Source organism: Hydra vulgaris, chromosome 13, assembly GCF_038396675.1.
Source record: "Hydra vulgaris chromosome 13, alternate assembly HydraT2T_AEP".
In the NCBI taxonomy this organism is placed as follows: domain Eukaryota; kingdom Metazoa; phylum Cnidaria; class Hydrozoa; order Anthoathecata; family Hydridae; genus Hydra; species Hydra vulgaris.
Genome location: NC_088932.1, coordinates 56,092,391 through 56,112,016, shown reverse-complemented (window position 1 = coordinate 56,112,016; position 19,626 = coordinate 56,092,391). Strand labels below are relative to the sequence as shown.

Below are 19,626 nucleotides of genomic sequence, written 5' to 3'. Positions count from 1 at the left end.
TATTCGAGGATGCTCCGATCGAATATGAACATCGAAAAAATGTACTCCTAATTTGAAGAAAGGCGTTTTAAGTTTTTGAGGAAAAAAAATGATTAATGAAGCCAAATAAAAAAATACCAAAAATTTCAAGCTAGAACTACAGACATAAAACCACCATCAGACATTGAAAAACCAATTTAATCTTTTATAAGCCAAAATGATAAGACTTTAGCAAATAACACATTTGAGTGACGTTTTTTTTAAAATGACAAGTATACATTTGAATCAAAAAAAGCAAAATTTTATTTTGCAACTTTAATTTTGCGTTCTTTTTATAACTTTGTTTTCAAAATAATATGACTTGACTTGACATAACAAATAAATAACAACGATGCGAATGTATGCGTTCATTGTTATTTTTAATTTATAAAAAAGATAAAGAATATAAATGAGCGTTGTTTGTAGAATTTCGGTTGGTAGCAACGGTTGGTAACAACGGTTGGTAACAACGGTTGGTAGCAACGGTTGGTAACAACGGTTGGTAGCAACGGTTGGTAACAACGGTTGGTAGCAACGGTTGGTAACAACGGTTGGTAAGGTAGGAACTTAGTTCAAAAGAATATCAATAAAGAAAAAATATTGTTGATTTCAACAATTTCATTAACACACTTTTTAAAAAAGCACGTCTTTTTACTTGAAGTATTTAAAAGTATGTGGCATTGGAAAGAAAGAACAACAAAGTAAGAACAATTTCCGTAATAATATATGTTCCTTTTAATACACAACAATAGCTACAAAAATCCGTAACAGCCATGACTTGACTCAGTTGAGAGTTGAAATTATTGAAAATGTAGCGTGCTCATCTAAAATGAAAACTTTTTTTCATTGCACAACATTTCAGAAGCAGAAAAGGAAAAGTCTAGAACCAGAAAGTCAATGTGAAAGTAAAATCAGAGAATTTTAAAATCAAGAACTAGTTGATCTTGAACCGGCTACAACTGAAGCAGACGTTGACACTAAGCAAGTACAAGAACAAGCATTGGTAGACCTGCCAATTGTTTGCGAAACTGATCAGGGTTTATGAAAAACAGTTTCATCAAACATGCAATCTCATTTTATCAGAACTTGTGGTATTGAATGTCAACATAAAGATGAAGTATTTTTACAATCGAAACTCTCAAACAGTAGTATACTTCCGTTACCGGTATTGTACTCCTTTATTATTCACTTGACATAAATCAACTGGTGAGAAATCTGAATGTACCTGGCTTTGGTACTTACCATCAAACAGACATATTTATTGTTTCAAGTGTAAGCTTTTATCATCAGATATAAAAAAAACTTCTTCTTTTACACAAGAGTTTAATCATTAGAAAAATGGACAACGTGATATTGAGCTACAAGAAAATAGTGAAAGTCATATTTCAGCTTGTTTTGCATTTGCACAGCGACGCGATGTGATTGGTTGTGTTGATAAGGAACAAGAGAAAGTAATCTTAAATGAATCTAAGTATTGTTTATTTGACCTTTGGCGGACAGTGGATATGGTAAAGTTTTTCGCTGTGCGTGGTTTGCTACTTGATGAACATGAAGTAGCAAATTTGGTTCAGTACACAATAGTAACTTTATGGGCATCCTCAAGCTATTAGTTAGGTATAATCCTTCTCTGGGTGCACTTATTGATAAACCTAGCAACCCAGGTCGCGGCAAAATATCATACTTATCTTCTACTGTGTGTGATGAACTCATTAATTTAATGGGTCAAAGAGTATTTTTGTTTATTGTTGATGAAATACAAAAAGCAAAGTACTATAGGGTGTAAATTGATTTAACACCTGACATTTTGCACGTCAATCAGTTGTCTTGTACAGTTCGTTATTTGAACAAAGGTAAACCAATTGGGCGTTTTTTGACATTCATTAAGTTTGAAATTCACATTGAAATTGGATTATCAAATCCATTACAGGAGTTCTTAGAGAAAATAAGATTGGCATTGGCGACTGTCGTGGTCAGACGTATTAGATGTTACAATGGTAATAAGGCTCATATTTATCTATTTTGCAGCAGTTGGTTTTTTTAATATTGTGCAACGGATCTACACATTACTTAGTGCCTCTACTCAAATACAAAACACTAGTGCCTAAAAGACTATAAGACACACGTTGGCCACCACATGCTGATGCAACAAGTGCTTTGCAGAAGGGTTACATGAATGTTCAATCTGCTCTAGATACCATTGCAACTAATAAACGTACAAAAGGTGAAACTTGACAAGATGCGCTTTGACTTGCAAAACGTCTTGGTAAATTGGAAACTGGTACTTTGACTGTCTTTTGGGACACAACACTTTAGATTTGAATAAGGCTGTTAGTTTGTTGCGTTCATTGTCTGAGTATGTTCAATCATTGAGATATTCAACAGAATTGGATAAATTTAGAAAATATGGAAAAGAGTTGTCCAAATGTGAAGTATATAAAAAAGAAGTCAAAAGAGATAGAAAAAGAATGCAACATTTCAATGAAGTTACTTCTATAGAAGTTTTCCTGTTTGCAAAAGAGGATTTTTGAGTTAATGTGCTGATTGCTATTATCAATCAACTAAAAACAGAATTGGCTCACAGATCTGCTGCATATTCAGATGTGGCCAGCAAATTTGGGTTTATGAACAGTTTGCAAACATTAACTCGTATTGAAGTGATGAAAAACTTTAGCAGCACATTACTCCAATAACATTAAAACCTTCTTGGGAGATGAAATGGTTTGATTTTGGTGTTACGCAGTAACACAAATGAATTCTTATGATACAAAAACAAGCAAGGAGTTGTTGAATTTACCTCAACGTAATAGTAGCAAATTAAACTGCAATTACAGCATATAAAAAAATGAATGCCGGACTAGAAATAATCGAGAGCGTCTCAACATGCTTCCTTTGACGTGTATTGAAAGTAAGGTGACCAGACAACTCTCATTTCATGATATTGTTAAACAACTTGCCTGACAAAAATGGCCCAAGGTACCATTAATCAGCCCCTGTGTAAAGACAATGGAAACCAAAAATAGCTGGAAAAAGTCTTATAACCTGATTGTTAATCACAAAGGAAGTAAAAAAACACTTAAAATATACTTTTTATAGTTATTAATTTCTAATGGAAGGAATTAATGAAGAACTAATGCTCTAATAGAAATAAAGGCATTGACGAAATGGTTGCAATTTTATATTAAAACAAAGTATATAAAAAATGGGGCAAAATCTTTTGTGTTTTTGTAAACATTTCCATGTTTTTAGCAGAAAATAGTTTTTATTTAGCAACAAGGTTGTCCGTCCAAGGTACAGCCGTGTTTTTTTATTTGTTGATCAATTATATGGTAGCAATTGATCAAGTTGATAAATTGCTACTATGGTAACCCCTTGCACAAAACGTTAATAATCTTTTAGACAAAATTTAAAAAAATTGTGATTCGTAGAACAATGTCTAATCACGATTCAAATTTTTTTTAATTATATATTTTGTCGTTAATAGTATTTACAATAACAATGTTCATGAATAAAAAACAATATATGACAGGGGCAGAAAGAAGACTATAGTTGCCTTATCACTAAGCCCCGTAATAAATATACCGTAAATTACAATGCTAATAAAAACCGTAAAAGTTGCATATGCTATAAATTATTTTTTTTTATTAACGCTTAAGTTTAAGAAGAAAAAACAAACAAACAAACAAACAAAAAAAAAAACAAAAAAAAAAAAATAAACAGAAACAAGACTAGAGACAAGATTATTTATCATATTTATGTATTAGAATAGACATTCTTAGTAATAAACAATTATTAATACTAAATCATTAATAATAGTACTCTCATTTTAAACGCAAATTTTGTTCATTGTCGTTTAGTAAAAGATTTTGCTTAAGTTTAGTTTTAAATTGATTAAGCGAAGAAAGTGGTTTAAGATCATTATTTAAAAGTGTATTCCAGAGTTTAGGTCCTCGGTTTGTGATTGAGTATTTAGTGGCAGAATAGTAGGTTTTGGATTGAGTATAGTTATTATTTGAAAATATTGTGCTGTACATGTGATTTATTTTTTTAAATAAAGAGTTGAATAAATATGGTGCCATTTTTTTATCAAGTTTAAACATAAATATGAGAACATGATAGAGATTTAAATTATAAACATTTAGAATATTAAGTTTACTAAAAAGTATTTTTGAATGAGAGAAGCGATTTTCATTTGTAATAATCCTAATGGCGTGTTTTTGTTTACATAGAAGTTTACTTAGCTTTGTAACATTGGTGCTGCACCAAGCAATGTTAGCATAGTTTAGGTAACAGTGTATAAATGAAAAGTATATGTATTTAAGACAAGATTGGTTTAAGACCTGTTTAGCTTTATACAGTATACCAATATTTTTAGAAACCTTATTCTCAACAACACTTATATGTTCTCTCCATGTAACATTTTCATAAAAACCTAAAAACTTTGACGATATTTCCCTTTTTATTATATTTTTATCAATTAAAAGATTTGGAAGTTTAAGTGGAATATTTTCTTTTTTATGAACACGATGGAATAATGTGTATTTAGTTTTAGTAATGTTTAAAGATAATTTATTGGCTTTAAACCATTGGGTTAGGTTATCAAGTTCTTTGTTAACTGTTAAAAATAAAATATTAATGTCTTCATGAGAATAAAACAAATTCGTATCATCGGCGAATAAAGTTGTGTAAATTAACGAAATCAACATGAGTTCTTGGAAATTTGCGTCAATAAAGTTAAAGAAATAAAAAAGAAGTCATTATTATGCAATTACTCTATAGGGTACTCCAGAAGTCTTAGTCAGATAGTAGTAAATGTTAACAACAATATCAATTAATATAGGTCATAATAGAATCAAAACATTTTTTTGAAAAAGATGAAATGATATAAGGATGAAACTTGGTAATGAGATAATTAAAAAAATGGAACTTAGTGATGAGATAATAAAAAGGTTAAAAATTGGATTATCCAAGAAAAAATTATAATACTCAAACTGTATAAAACGAAAACAGGAGCTAATAATGCAAAAAAAAAAAAAAAAGAATAAAACTAGGTTAAATATGGTTTAGATTTATAAAATATATCTAGATATATAAAATATAGTTTAGATATTAATAGATAGTGGTCAAGAGATGCGCCCACTTTAAGTGGTCAAGAGTATGGCGCTACTGTCTAAAAATGCGGCTATAATGCCTGGAAACGGCGCAAAGACTAAAATAATAGAACAGTATACTCAAAATTAAAATTGGTTACAACGTAACCATGTAGTGCTCATTCTTTTAACTGAGGGCACAAAGTCAACTGTTAGATGAAGCGCCCGATTTAAATTTATAATGGAATGCACGAAATCAACTGTATGATGAAGCGCCCAATTTATACTTCAGGGTCGTCCATAAATTACGCAATGCTAAATTTATTTAAAAAACGTAAGCAGCGCCCAATTTATACTTCAGGATCGTCCATAAATTATGCAACGCTAAATTTATTTAAAAAACGTAAGCAGGAGATCTTAAGTTCTTATTTAATTTAAGGCTCTGCGAGGGAAATCTTTTGATCTTTTTTGTCTTGTTTATGAGATAAATTTAGCGTAGTGTAATTTATGGATAATCTCTTAAAACGGAGTGCACGAAATCAACTGCTTGATGGTGCGCCCGATTTAAACTTATAATGGAGTGCAATTAAATGGAGCGCAGAGTTTGACTTTCTTATGTCGACGATAATTTAAAAACTATTTAGGAGTTTTAAATTTACTTGCTCTTATTATAAATAAAGCAAAACAACCAGCTGATAATAATGCGGAGGCTGTGAGTACAAAAAACTTTTTGTGGTTGTATTTATTTGTAATAAATAACCAGGAGTTTTTTGATGAAATTTTGCTATATATTTGATAATAATTATAATCTGTTTACAAAAAATTGAAGAACTGAGAAATAAAAAAGCGGAAATTTCTTAGGCATGCGTATAGGCGTATTGAATATTATACAATGCATATGCGCTATGCGCTTGTCTGTAAAAGTTTAATACAAAATATGAATTATACTTACATGAAAGAAAAATTGCATCAGTTTGCCAAAATGTTTTTTGTTTTTGATAACCCACTTCCATTCCCACGTCAAATGAGAAGGATCAGCAAATTAAAATTAATAAAAAGTTATTTACCTTAGACAACAGAAACTGGCTTAATCATCTGTAACTTCTTTTATTGAACATAAATTAACATCAATTAGTAAAAACTATAAATTTATAAGAGGTATAAGAGCTTTTAAAAGCTTTGCCGAAAGAATGTCTAAAAGAAAAAAGATCACATATATATATATACATTTTTTTGTGCCGGATTTACTATAGTGTTTTTTTGGCCAAAGCTTGGGGCTTTCATTATATGAATATACTATAGGGGCTTTGCCTCAAAAAACCTTATAGTATAGCCATATCCTTCTATTTGGATTAATTGTTGAATTAGGCGCAAACTATCATCCACTTTTTTTGAAGAGTTGGTACTAATTGTGTACTAATTACACACGTAATTGTGTGTAGCTGGTGAAAATTACCATGTTGTACGAAGTTTTTAAATGAAAATATAGCAATCGTTCATGTCTACCAAAAGTAATTAGTTCAACGCGCTGTTTTTTCAGAATAGATGCCAACAAGGGTCTTGCAAATGGTTGATCACGTTTTTGAAGATGTGCCCCACAAAACTGTTCAAGTTAATCAAGCTAAAGTACGGTCATTATGCATGAGTACTGCCTCTCATTTGTGGTCAGCATCCAGCCACTGAAGGAATTTATCATAAAAAATCGTAAACTTTTTGTATAAAAAGTGCGAATGAGAGTAGAGAAAGCATACAGAAATGTTTGATAGTTTGTTCAAGAACTTAAAATGTGCGGCTAACTCCTTTCGACTGTGTAAATGCATCGACCGCTCAAATGCCACCTTCCCTAATATTTTGTTTTGAAAAATTCATTTCAGTGATTGATCACTAATAGTTTGCTCTTAACCGAAGAATGTATGCCTTTGATCATGCATAATCTTTTTCGAGCTTAATTTTTTTTTTCTATATTGGTAAAAATTGGTTCTGGGAGTTTCAAGTCAGCCAGAACCTTTGCTGCACTTTAAAAGTGCGATAAAGATTCATTGTTCTTTGAAAACGAGTTTGTGAAAATTTTTCTTGATGAAAAACTAATAAAAATGATTATGGAAAGTTTTATGCATTCCATTGTACACCAGAAAGGTGTGTAGGGAGAGTTTCCTAATGTCGAGATTCAGTTCCATATTTAACTTGTGCTGATAATAATAAACTGCTTAACGGAAAAAACGTTTTCTAAAATGAAATTGATCAAAAATAGCCTGCGTAACTCAATGCTTCAGGAAAAATTCATTAACCTGTAAACCTATATATATATATATATATATATATATATATATATATATATATATATATATATATATATATATATATATATATATATATATATATATATATATATATATATATATATATATATATATATATATATATATATATATATATATATATATATATATATATATATATATATATATATATATATATATATACTCATACACGGTTACTTTTACATTATTATCATAAGTTTTATTACTAACATTAGTTAATGTGAATATTACCATACCTGGGAACAAAATAAAAAATAGATAAAAATTACTATATCTGTGAACAATATAAATTTTATTACTAACATTAGTCATGTAAATACTACCATATCTGTGAACATACTAAATATGTTATCTTATGTCTATATATAGACTTTTTCTTATGTCTATAAATCAATGTAATATAGCAACTTTTTTCATTTTATAATAAAATTTGTTTGACTAAATATAATGAGTTTGTAATAAAATATTATATTTATCCAAACACATTCACTTTCTTTCCATACCCCCTGTCTCCTAAATTCAAGACAGAAAAATAAAATTTAGGTATCAAAAGTGCTGCAAAAAATAGGCATAGTGCTGCAAAAATTAAATCAACTAATTTGGCGTGGGCATAGAAAAGGTGTAAACTTAAAATAAAGAATAGGTTAGAAAAAAAAAAATATCTTCAATATGTACTAAGTGCAAGAAGTACAACTATGTTTTGAAAGTCAATAAATCAACATAAAAAATTAAAAACTGAAATCAAAAGACACATCATATTAAAGTTTATTCATTCTAGTTTTTAAAAAATATCCATGTTAATATACCTTTGAAAAAAGATTGCAACACAGAATGAAACTTTTATAATTTCCTAATAAAATTAGCTCAAATCAAATAACTTTTTTTTTTGTTAAATTGTTTTTTTTGTTAATTTTTTTTTGTTAAATTTTTTTTGTTAAATTTTTGTTAAATATTCTGAATAATTCCTGAATATGAAGTTTTTAAATCATTTCTTAAAAAATGATTCAGAAAAAACAAACATTTTTTCATAATAATGAATAAAAAAAATTTTTAATATAAAAATAATAATCTATATTTATGTATGGAAAAGTGGTAGTGGATCCCAAAAAAGTGAATCCCAAAACTACAAAATCTTTTTACAAAAACATAGAAATAAATACGCGCTGAAAAAACCAATTATTTTTGAAGTGTGTACCATAATTTGAGAATTAAATTACTTTGCCTTATTTAAACTGTTTACTAAAATAAATCAAAAAAACATATTTCTTCCATGGATAAATTTGGTAACTTGCATATTTCTTTTAACGGAGTGTATAGCAAAAAGCTCTAATAATATCACGATTTTATTCCGCATTCCTAATAAAGTACTTTGCATTAATATCAGAAAAAAATTATAAAATTAATTTCCTGAAAATTTTATTTTATATGAATAATCTTCAGATCATCATACCTTAAGATCATTCATATGAATGATTTTTAGATCATTTGAAATAATCTTTTAATTGATGTGTTAGAACGTTCTGTAAAATTCCAATCTGTAAAATTTCTTTTGTAAAAATCTCTTATTTTTATTTATTGGCTATTGAGTATGTGCTACTATAAATGACCCATTATAATAAAACTTTCATTTGGTAAATTTTAATTTTTTAAAAATAGTTCTTCTGCACATTTTACAATATGCAAATATAATGAAAATATTTTGCAATATGCGGGTATTGCAAAAGGAATTTGTAGTATGTGCGTATACTAAATATGTTATCTCAAGATATCAAAAGCTGTTCTTCAAAAGAAATTTAACTTTTCAGGTGTTTCATCTTTACACAACTAGGTATGTTTAAAAAATGTTTTCAAAATACTGTTTAAGTTGGTCATTAGCTTTTTTCCTTTAAGTGTTAGTTGAATAATTTTAAATTTGAAGCTTCAGAAGAAAGTTCTTCTTTTGTTCTGCTCAATTCATATATAATAGTTTATAAATTATTATAAGTTGCATGACTATAATTAAAATACTGGCGTAGTGTGACGTAGTTTTATTTTGCAATAACACAGTAACAAATATAGTTATATTTCAGTAGTTACCATAGTTACCATTACTAATCTTACTAATAAATACTATTTTACTAATTATAATTTTAAATAAAACTAACATTATAGCTTTAAATCATATTTTTTACATAACAAGTGAACAAAAAGATTCATAAATAAGTAGAAATAAAACTGTATTTACAGAGGCAATTCTAGGAGTAGAATGAGGGGGTGTGAGGGGGGAGGGGAAGACGAGTCCTTAAAATATTGAATGCTTTCTTTAAGAAAAGGAAGATATATGTATATTTTTTTAAATTTAAAAAAAATATAATATTGTTAGGATTTTTGTCAATGGGTGGGTGTAACTTTTTTAGGAACATTTTATTTGTTTCTCCATCAGTAGGTTCATAGGAAGAAGCTGATGAACCCACTGATGAAAAAACAAGTTGTTGAAGAAAAATATTAGATAAGTGTTTTTACTAATTTATATATATATATATATATATATATATATATATATATATATATATATATATATATTATATATATATATATATATATATATATATATATATATATATATATATATATAAGTAATTAAATTTGGTACTGGTGTAACTGTGCTATAAAGAACTTTTTCAGATTATTTACCATCTTTTTTTTTTTGTTAATCTAATGAGGTTATTATTTGAACGTTTAAATATTTTAAAATTAAAAATTTTGTTTTAGATAATATTTATACTTACTATTCTCTTTAATTGTTAAATAGTTCAATAATAAGTTAATAATTATTTTATTTTATAAATTTAATTTATTAATTTATTAAATTAAAATTATTTTGACAAAATATTTTTTTCCTCAAAACATAAAATCTTTTAAAGTCAAAAAATAACATACAAAAATTTAAAAACAAAATGTTTTCAATAGCGTTTTTTAAAATGTACTTATAAATTAAATTATTGTTATACCAATAACTTTTTTTTTTTTTTTGCGCAACCACTTAGAACAGGTCAAATAACGTAGATCAAAAGTCCTAAGCACGCGTGTTTGTTTGATTCTGCTTTCAAATTTAAAAAAAATATGCGCGCGCGTACTTATGTGCGTACGAGTAAAAATGTGCGTGAAAGAGTATATTTTTATATAATATAAAAAAATATAATGTTGCACTTTTGTTATGTACATTTATTAAAAAAAAATTAATAAAAAAACATGTACTTTCTTATTTTAAATAAATTTATGTTCTAAAAAATGAATGGTTAATATTGTTATTTTCAATGGAATACAAGTTTGTTTGAAATTTTGTATGAATATCAAACCATTGAAGATTACATTTGGTTAGATAGAAATATTTCATCGTTAAGTAAAGTTTCAATTGGTTATTTAATTTTTCATGATATTTCGTTCATTTGACAGAAAAATCTTTATATCTGTTATATCATCATTTTGTTGTCAAATAAAACAGATAAGCGGCAGAGCATGATGAGATCTAAAACCAAACCAACTCCTGATCAAGGTTACCAAAGCTTTTTGATTTGATTTTATTTATTTTTTTTTACAAAAAAAAAATAATGCATTTAATGAGTTAACATTTATGGTATAATCTTTGTATCATTTTATTGATTTTATTATTAAATAAATTTTATCGTTAAAATACCTTAAGATTGTATAAAATACTTTACAAATAGATAAGTAATTTATAAATATAAAAATAAATAAAAATAAATCACCAAAGTTTTATTGCATAGTTATCTTAAAATTAGCTTTGTCTAAATTGAATTTTTTTTTTACTTAAATGATTTATTATATTCTCATTTTCCCTATCATCTATCATATCGAGGTTACGGAGCATTGTTGGTTTACAACAAAATGCTTAAAAACAAAGTTTTTTATTTACCTCTCACAAATAAGTATTTACAAAAAAAAAAAAAAAATCATATATGTTTTAAACAATATAATTTAAACGAACAAATAATGAACTTTCGTTACACTTTAGTAACTTTACTCTCAATAGTTAAAAGTTGCATAACTTGCGCATGCGTGTACATAAGAAATTATGTTGTTGAAACTTTATTTTGCATCTTAAGATAAATGAAACTAACGAAAAGACTTTTGTTTTGTCATAAGTGTGTAGCTACATAAAATTTACTAATAGTTGCTTTGACATTAAAAAAAATTTTTTTGACTTTAATATTTCATCCATTAAGTAATTCAATGAATGAATAATTAATGCTAGCATTGAATACTGTTATTATAGTAATAATTAATGAATAATTTATATACTAAAACAAATAACTATCAATGTCAATTGCTCTATAAGTTTAAGTTGGTCATAAACTTGAGAACTGCGTTTCAATTTGTTAATAGGTATTGAGTACTAAGTTGGTTGCAAAGCATTTTATAATTTTTATAAGCTTTATTAATAAAAGCATTAGTATCATAGTCAAACTCAAATAAAAAGTCATATTGAATAAGAAGTAATTGTCATTTTAATCATTATTTTTTTTCGGTTTACATGAACCTTTCTTCAAAATATCTTTATTAAATCTTTTTACACCTACCTTTATCCAGACTTTTCTAGAGAAAATTTTTATTGATACTTTTTACCGAAACCTTTTTTTTAGACTTTTTCAGGTCATAAATATCTCAATGTAGCATAAGGATAGTTTTGAACTTTGATGGTTATATGGATTTAATATTTCAGATACTGTACTGACCGGTTTCGCTACAAACTTTTTCATATGAACTTTTATTTGCAACCAAATGATCAGAGGCGATTCTACAAATAAAATGAGGGAGGGGGGGTAATTCTTGAAAAGTACCAAATGACTCTTTATAAAAAATAACCAATATAACATCCCCCCTCTCTATTCTCCGTAAAATTGCCTCTGCCAATGATCCAATCACATAATAATACTAGTGTGGTTAGTGGCCGTTATATTAGTGGTCGAAGAATAAAATAATGTAAAGTTTTTGGTTCCCCCAATTTTTCTTAAAATTCATTTTTTAATGAATTTTAAGAAATGTCTATTTTGATTAAAATAAAGATTTTTTAGTATAACAACTTTAATAGTTTTGAATAATTTACTTTGTTCTTGTTCTTTTGCTGAAAATACAAAATTTTGTCAAAACGTTATACCATCGAAATGGCTAATTACAGAAGTATTTAACTAAAATTTGAATAAATTGTTTGTCAGAGCAAATATTATCCCCCACTCCCCCCCCCCCCCTTTTTTTTTATATTTTACGGGTTTTTGGCTTTTTATTTTATTTATCTAAAAGAAGAGTTATTTGTAGACACACAAAAAAAGTTTCTTTGTTTCTAGAACTTTCATTTTTCGATATTTTTTAGTTTAAATTAATTTCTTTCAAGTTATATTAATAATTCAAATATTTTTGCATATTATTTGAAATAATTTTGCACAAATTTGTGTTGTTATTTTTTTAATTAGATCTTTGCAACCTAAGTTATTTTAGTGTATTTTTCATTAACTGTATGATAATGGTAGATTTCAAATTTAATTTTTACTTGATTGCGATGATATACTACAATTTTGCTATTTATTTTTTTATTTATCTAAAAAAAAATTAAATAAAAAAATAATAATAATGAAGTTGCAACTTTTTATTAAATATTTCTTAATTAGGATTCGTCCTTTCTGTTTTCTGCGATATTTTAAAATGATAAAAAGTAAAAATAGTGAAAGAAAAAAAAAATTATCGTTGAAAAATAATTGGTAACTATTTTTGTTTAAATGCTTAAATAATAATAATATTATTCATTTTTTACTTTTAGTAACTTTTAGAAACCTTCCTCGTATTCCAACTCCTAAATCTGAATGGAGTCTTAGTTAGGCTAAAAAAGTATATCCAATAATGTTAACACTAAAAAAATGTGTCTCTTTTTTTTCTCTTTTTCTTTTTTTTCATTTTAAGAGATTTTATGAGTGCAATAAAAGTTGCAAACGCAAATTCAACGAATTGTAAACGCAAATTCAACGAATTGTAAACGCAAATTCAACGAGTCTTCAATAAATAAGTTCTACTTTTAGCCAACGATGGTTTTTTTTTGTTTATTTTTTACAGAAAACTTTCACATAAATCTTTTCTAAAAAAACTCCGGAAAAAAAAAAAAGTTAACTTAGATTTTAAAATTTTTAGAAAAAATTATCGTTCTTGTTTGATTAACAACATTAGCGTTGTTCCCTTTTTTATAAGGGTTTCAGCTTTCCCTCCTATTAGCACCACCCCTAATTTTATTTACAGCACATTGTGGATGAAATTTATTTTCATTTATTAATAATTCATTAAACTTAATTATTAAAGTTTGTTAAAATGTTTTAATTGTTAAAGTATTTGTGAACACCTTTTATAGTATGTAGTCACACCTTTTATAGTATGTAGTCATACCTTTTATAATATGTGGTCACACCTTTTATAGTATGTAGTCATACCTTTTATAATATGTGGTCATGCCCCATTATAATAAGTAGTTTAAATAATTCAGTTATCATAGTGAAGAAGACCACTAAAATGGTTTTATTTATAATTATTACTAAATCAATTTATGCTTATTTGCATTAGATAATTAATTTTTTATCACTTAATCCAAGTTGTAGATCAATGAAATAAAATGATTGGATGATAAAAAGAATCCGTCAATTATATTTTGATTTGATTGATTGAGTGTTACATAGCGTCGGTCAATTATAACAAAAAAATGTTTAAGTATGTAAAAAAAAATTGTTTTGGAATTTATTTTTAGTAATATTATTACATATTAATTAACATAAATGTATCACAAAGCGTTTTTATATATACATATATAAATACCGCCATATAATATATAGCTCTGGTAATTTTTTTAATTAAATATTATTTTTAATAAATATCTAAAAAAGTAATGTTAACTTTTTTTTAATGATATAAATTTAATTTTAACAACATAAAACAAAGTTTATCTTAGAAATAGTTTTATCATGTGTGATACTCTTCAATAATCGCACATTCTGTAAAATACTAGTATTTTGTTATATGAGAAACTACTCAAAAAAACTAATTTTTCAAACTCAACTTTTTCTTTCCTAAGCTAATGCGAGCATAGTAATAAATATTATTACTAAATGAAAGTTAGATTAAAAAAATATTTTTGGTTACATAAACTTTTTATTTTAATTAATGTTATACATTTATATTATTTATGTAAAGCATTGTTTTTGCAGCATATGCAAGATTAACCAATAAAAATTATTTTTCTACTATCTTTGCGCTATTCCAGTAACAACGGCTTTTGCACCGAGAATAAAACGCTCCTTCTAACTTGTATTAACGAATTCTTAAAGACTTCTATTATCTATAATAGTAAAGACTAATTTTTACTATTATAGATAATAGAAGTTGCAATAAACTAATCCTAGAACCTGGCATTAAGCAATCATCACTTCTAAAATAGATTATTGGCCTAGGTTTGTTTATTCTCTGGTATAGATATACCTCGTATAGATAAATCTTTTACACTTAGTATAAATTTTTCCTTAACCCTCTATAAAAGTAATCAGCACAAATTTATATGATTTTAAATTTTCAAAAAATTTATAGGTTTGCTAGCTGCAATACTGAATAAAAGGATTTTCTTCGAAAGAACTTTTTTCAAACCAAACTTATAGTTCGCGCCAATTATATAACTATATAACATATTAGATTTACTAAATGAATAAAATTAATGATAAGTTTAATATATTAAAATCTTATTATTTTTTTATAATTTATAATAGATTATATTGATTTTTTTTTTATAATTTATATTAGATTATAATAGAATATATTTTGATAGAAAAAAATCAAAAACTTTTTGATATATTAAACGGAAACCACGGGCAACTGTATTTTCTCGCCCAAATGCTCTTTACCAACTTTAACGAGGTTTAACACAAGAAGAAAAAAGCACAATGAATAGAAATTAAGTTCTACATTCAAAATTAATTATAATTGTAATATAAAACTAATACAATACATAATTACTTAATTTATTTTGACTGTTGTATTACAAAGTTGTAATGCACAATTTATTCTTAAAAATGACCATTTTATAAAGAATTTAAACTATACGCTTGCCAATAAGTAGATATTGTAGAAGCACCGTCCGTCGCCAGTTAATCATTAGACAAATGAATCGGAATTCTATAATCTTTATATATTTTATTCTTTGATGGACGAATATCAATTATAATATGCAGTGACAACTTTTATTAGGCTTACACCACATCCGTTCCGATTTTAATTGATGGCACGTCAACTTATAAAATAGTGTCAAAAGTAACTTCTTGTTTTATTTGAGAGCTTTATTCAAAACTAGATTTTGTTAAAAAATGAAATCTTCTTTACTTGATTAATAACTTCTTTACGTTTCTTTACATTAAATTTTACAGGGTTTTTGGCTTTTTATTTTATCCATCCACACGCCGTTTTAGTGGACTTAAATAATTAAGCCATACGAATTTCCTGTATATAAATCCGAGTTCATTTAAAGCGCAAACAAGTTTCATTAAGTCCTGTGCCTTTCGGTAACCGCACTAATTAAGTATCAAGTGAAACTGAAAAGCTCACTGTTTTTTATTCAACGCGAGGTGTTTACGCTGATATGTTAGGACTTATAAGAAGAACTTTTGAGGAATCTCATAACAGAGGCAACTATGTTTACGGTAATATAAATATGTATATAAATATAAATTTACATATATAAATGTATATGTATATATATATATATATATATATATATATATATATATATATATATATATATATATATATATATATATATATATACATATATATATATATATATATATATATATATATATATATATATATATATATATATATATATATATATATATATATATATATATATATATATATATATATATGTTTATATAAATATATATATTTATATAAAAACATATATATTTATATATATATATATATATATATATATATATATATATATATATATATATATATATATATATATACTTATGTAAATATAAATTAAACCATAAAGCAATAATTTTTTTGAATTTCCAAAAATAGGCGATAGGTAATGGAGATTATTTATGATATGCATCTACATAATGGAGATTATTCACAAAACTATTAATTAAAGTGGATGGAATTTTTATTACTTTAACAAAATTTGCTCATTCAGCATTTTTATATTTTAGTATAAGTTTTAATTTAAAACGTAAAAAGCGACAAACTACAAAAAAAAAAAAAAAACTAATCTACAGTGTTCTTCTGTGTTTTTTTGTTGTTGTTGGTATTTTAGTTCTCATTTTATTTCATACTTATTTTTTTTAAACAGTTTGACTTAATAAAAATCTTGAAATTAAAAAAAAATAATTGGGAACTTGTTAGTTTTGTTTATGATATAAATTTATTTCAGTATATTGTTATTTAAATGTATTTTATAGTCATTACAAGCTTTTCAGCAAAGTTTAACACACTTCGCCAAGCCAAGTGTTAATTTGCGCATGCGTCCATTGTTTGTAGTTAAAATTGGATTAATTTAAAAATAAATTTTTTTCTATAGTTCAAAGAGAAATCGTTCTGATTTTCTTGTTGGTAGATAATGATATATTTTACGGAAATGATAAAGGCTTAACTGCTTACAGTCAAATATAAAAAGAAAAAAAATTTATTCCACATTTAGTTTTTCAATTGCCAAATTATATTTTGTTTATTATCTGATTAAAGAAAATTTTATTGACAAAAACATTTACCTTATGACATATTTGTCAAGTTACATTTCAATATTACCAGACACAAAAGCAATTAAATAGAAATATACGATCACTTAAAAAATTGCATTAAAGAATAACATCCTTAAAAATATTTTGCTATTGTTTGGAATAGACTTATGAACTATATTTTAAGATATATTAAAATTCATGTTTTTAATATTTTAATTGAAAAAAATTTTATAAAAAAATTTCTATTATTGTTACTTTCTTATATTTTTATTGAAAATTTTAATAATAAAATTAGTTTTTTATTGTGTGTGTGTGTGTGTGGGTGGGTGTGTGTATGTGTGTGTGTGCGTGTGTGTGTGTGTGCGTGTGTGTGTGTGTGTGTGTGTGTGTGTGTGTGTGTGTGTGTGTGTGTGTGTGTGTGTGTGTGTGTGTGTGTGTGTGTGTGCGTAAGTATGTATGAATTGAAAAAAAACTAATATACCGAGAATTAGTTTTTACATTATTATCAAGTTTTTCATGAGCATAAATATACTGCAAACACATAAAACAGCTTTTAACCATCACAAATTTATTCTATTTCCATTGGTGTTTTTATTTAAATCATTAAGTGTGATTGGTTCTTTTTAACTATCACTCATGGGAATATATTTAATGTACAGTTTCGAACAAGCCAGGTGGTAATAAATTAAACGCATCTTTTTTCTTACACGATTTAACTGGTGACCACGCTTCAAAACAACATCGTGCAAAAATTTAGAACCATGTGTACAAACTTGTAACTATGTAATTAAAATTTACAAATTTTAAATTATGAATCAGCAACAGTAAAATCACGCCATTCCCTCTTCGTTCCCGTCTGTAACTGAATTTTGGCCATATAGATCGTGTTAGATGACATGAATTTACAGAAACTTAAACAATCCAATTTCATAAAGTCTATACAAAAAGAGCGTTATGGGTATATTTAATAATTCAATGGCAGGTTCTTGGCAAGTACTGTGTTTGCCTGAAGAATGCGCTAAATTTAAAAGTTTCAATTAGGTGTTTTGTGCATAAAAATTGGAAAGATCAAACGCTCCTTCGGTATTATATATATTTCAATTTTCTTGCGTTTTAATGAAAGATGTATTCTCAAGAAACGATTGATTCTAAAGCAGCGATGTTTGAGAGACCCACATTTGTTTTACAAGGTAATTTTTCAGAAGTACATAAACTTTGAAAAGTCTAAAGACTTTATAAAATGCCTCTGCAATAAATCAATAACATTAAATGGAGTCAATGTTGTAGGATTCAGTTAATTACTTTTTAAATTTATTTATACGACATTATCAAAATATTTTCTTTTAAGACGCAAGCAGACTTTTTTTTTTTTTTTTTTTTTTTTTTGTTACTCAATATATTCATTTGGCATAAGACAAGATTTTGGAATAAGTTTTGTTATGGGTGTTGTTGTTTGGTCTGTGCTACTGGCGCTTTTTCCATCTGTTCCATGTTCAAACTATCTAGACTAAAAAAATGTTTGAACAATTAAGAAAAAACATATATAGTTTAACATGTTTTACTTTGCCATTAAATTCAACAATCATCATTATATACCATATACCATAAATAAAATAGGTAAAACATATATTGCTGACCCGGTATATGTTGTTTCTGCAAACTTGTTGTGCGCATGCGTTTGCTGTTTTCCAAATAAAACTTATTTAAACAAGGACCGAACCAAACAGAAAACAAACTAAACACAAAACAAATTCAGAACAAAATGCAGCGCATGTTATAAAAACTCTTTATTGTCAATAAAATTTAATTAAATTTTATTAATTGATTTTTCAAGAGATTTAAAGTTTAAATAATTAAAAATAATAATTTTTTGTTAGCTTCAAGAATTTCTAATGATGGCAATACTTCATTAGACGATTTAAAAAAAGAAGATATGAACGATAGTTCGGTGCATTCCTATCATATGTGGCTTAAAGAAAGACAAAACGCTAGCGAAAATAACAAGTCGACTGAAAATACTACAGTGAAGGAAGATGAAGACGACGACAGCGGAGAGGAAAACTTTCGCGTAGATGCTGTTCTCGAACGAGGTCCTTCACCTCCAGAATCCGAAAACTCTAATTCGTATGAATGGTCGTATGAAGAACAGTTTAAGCAGGTAAAAATACTTAAAATATACTTTAAACAAATACAAACAAGCAATAAAAAAATCTTAACTTGTTTTATTAGTTTCATTACAAACTTTGATCACATGTTTCATACAAACATGCAGTCTGCAAATTTAACATATCAAATCTGCAGCCTGTAGATATATATATTTATTCTGCTTATTAATTAAAATAATATAAAAAACAATTAAATGTTACGCAATAAAAAATAAATATAGTAAAATAAAAAAACATAGTAAAAATAATGAAAGATAATTTCATTTTA

General features: G+C 26.2%; 1 protein-coding gene across 5 annotated transcripts in view; it reads left to right on the top strand.

Annotated features, from left to right (window-relative positions):
* Positions 1–19,626, top strand: part of LOC100208019 (AT-rich interactive domain-containing protein 3C) — a 28,422-nt gene that overhangs the window by 6,865 nt on the left and 1,931 nt on the right. The window contains exons 1-2 of one of the 5 annotated variants that reach the window (XM_065814883.1): positions 9,127–9,254; positions 19,071–19,351. In XM_065814883.1, the coding sequence (XP_065670955.1) occupies positions 19,127–19,351 (225 nt within the window). In that variant the 5' untranslated portion in view covers positions 9,127–9,254; positions 19,071–19,126. Of the gene's footprint in view, positions 1–9,126; positions 9,255–10,845; positions 10,962–16,006; positions 16,147–18,239; positions 18,384–19,070; positions 19,352–19,626 lie in introns of those variants that run through there. The other 4 variants (XM_065814881.1, XM_065814880.1, XM_065814879.1 and 1 more) reach the window with 4 other exon arrangements.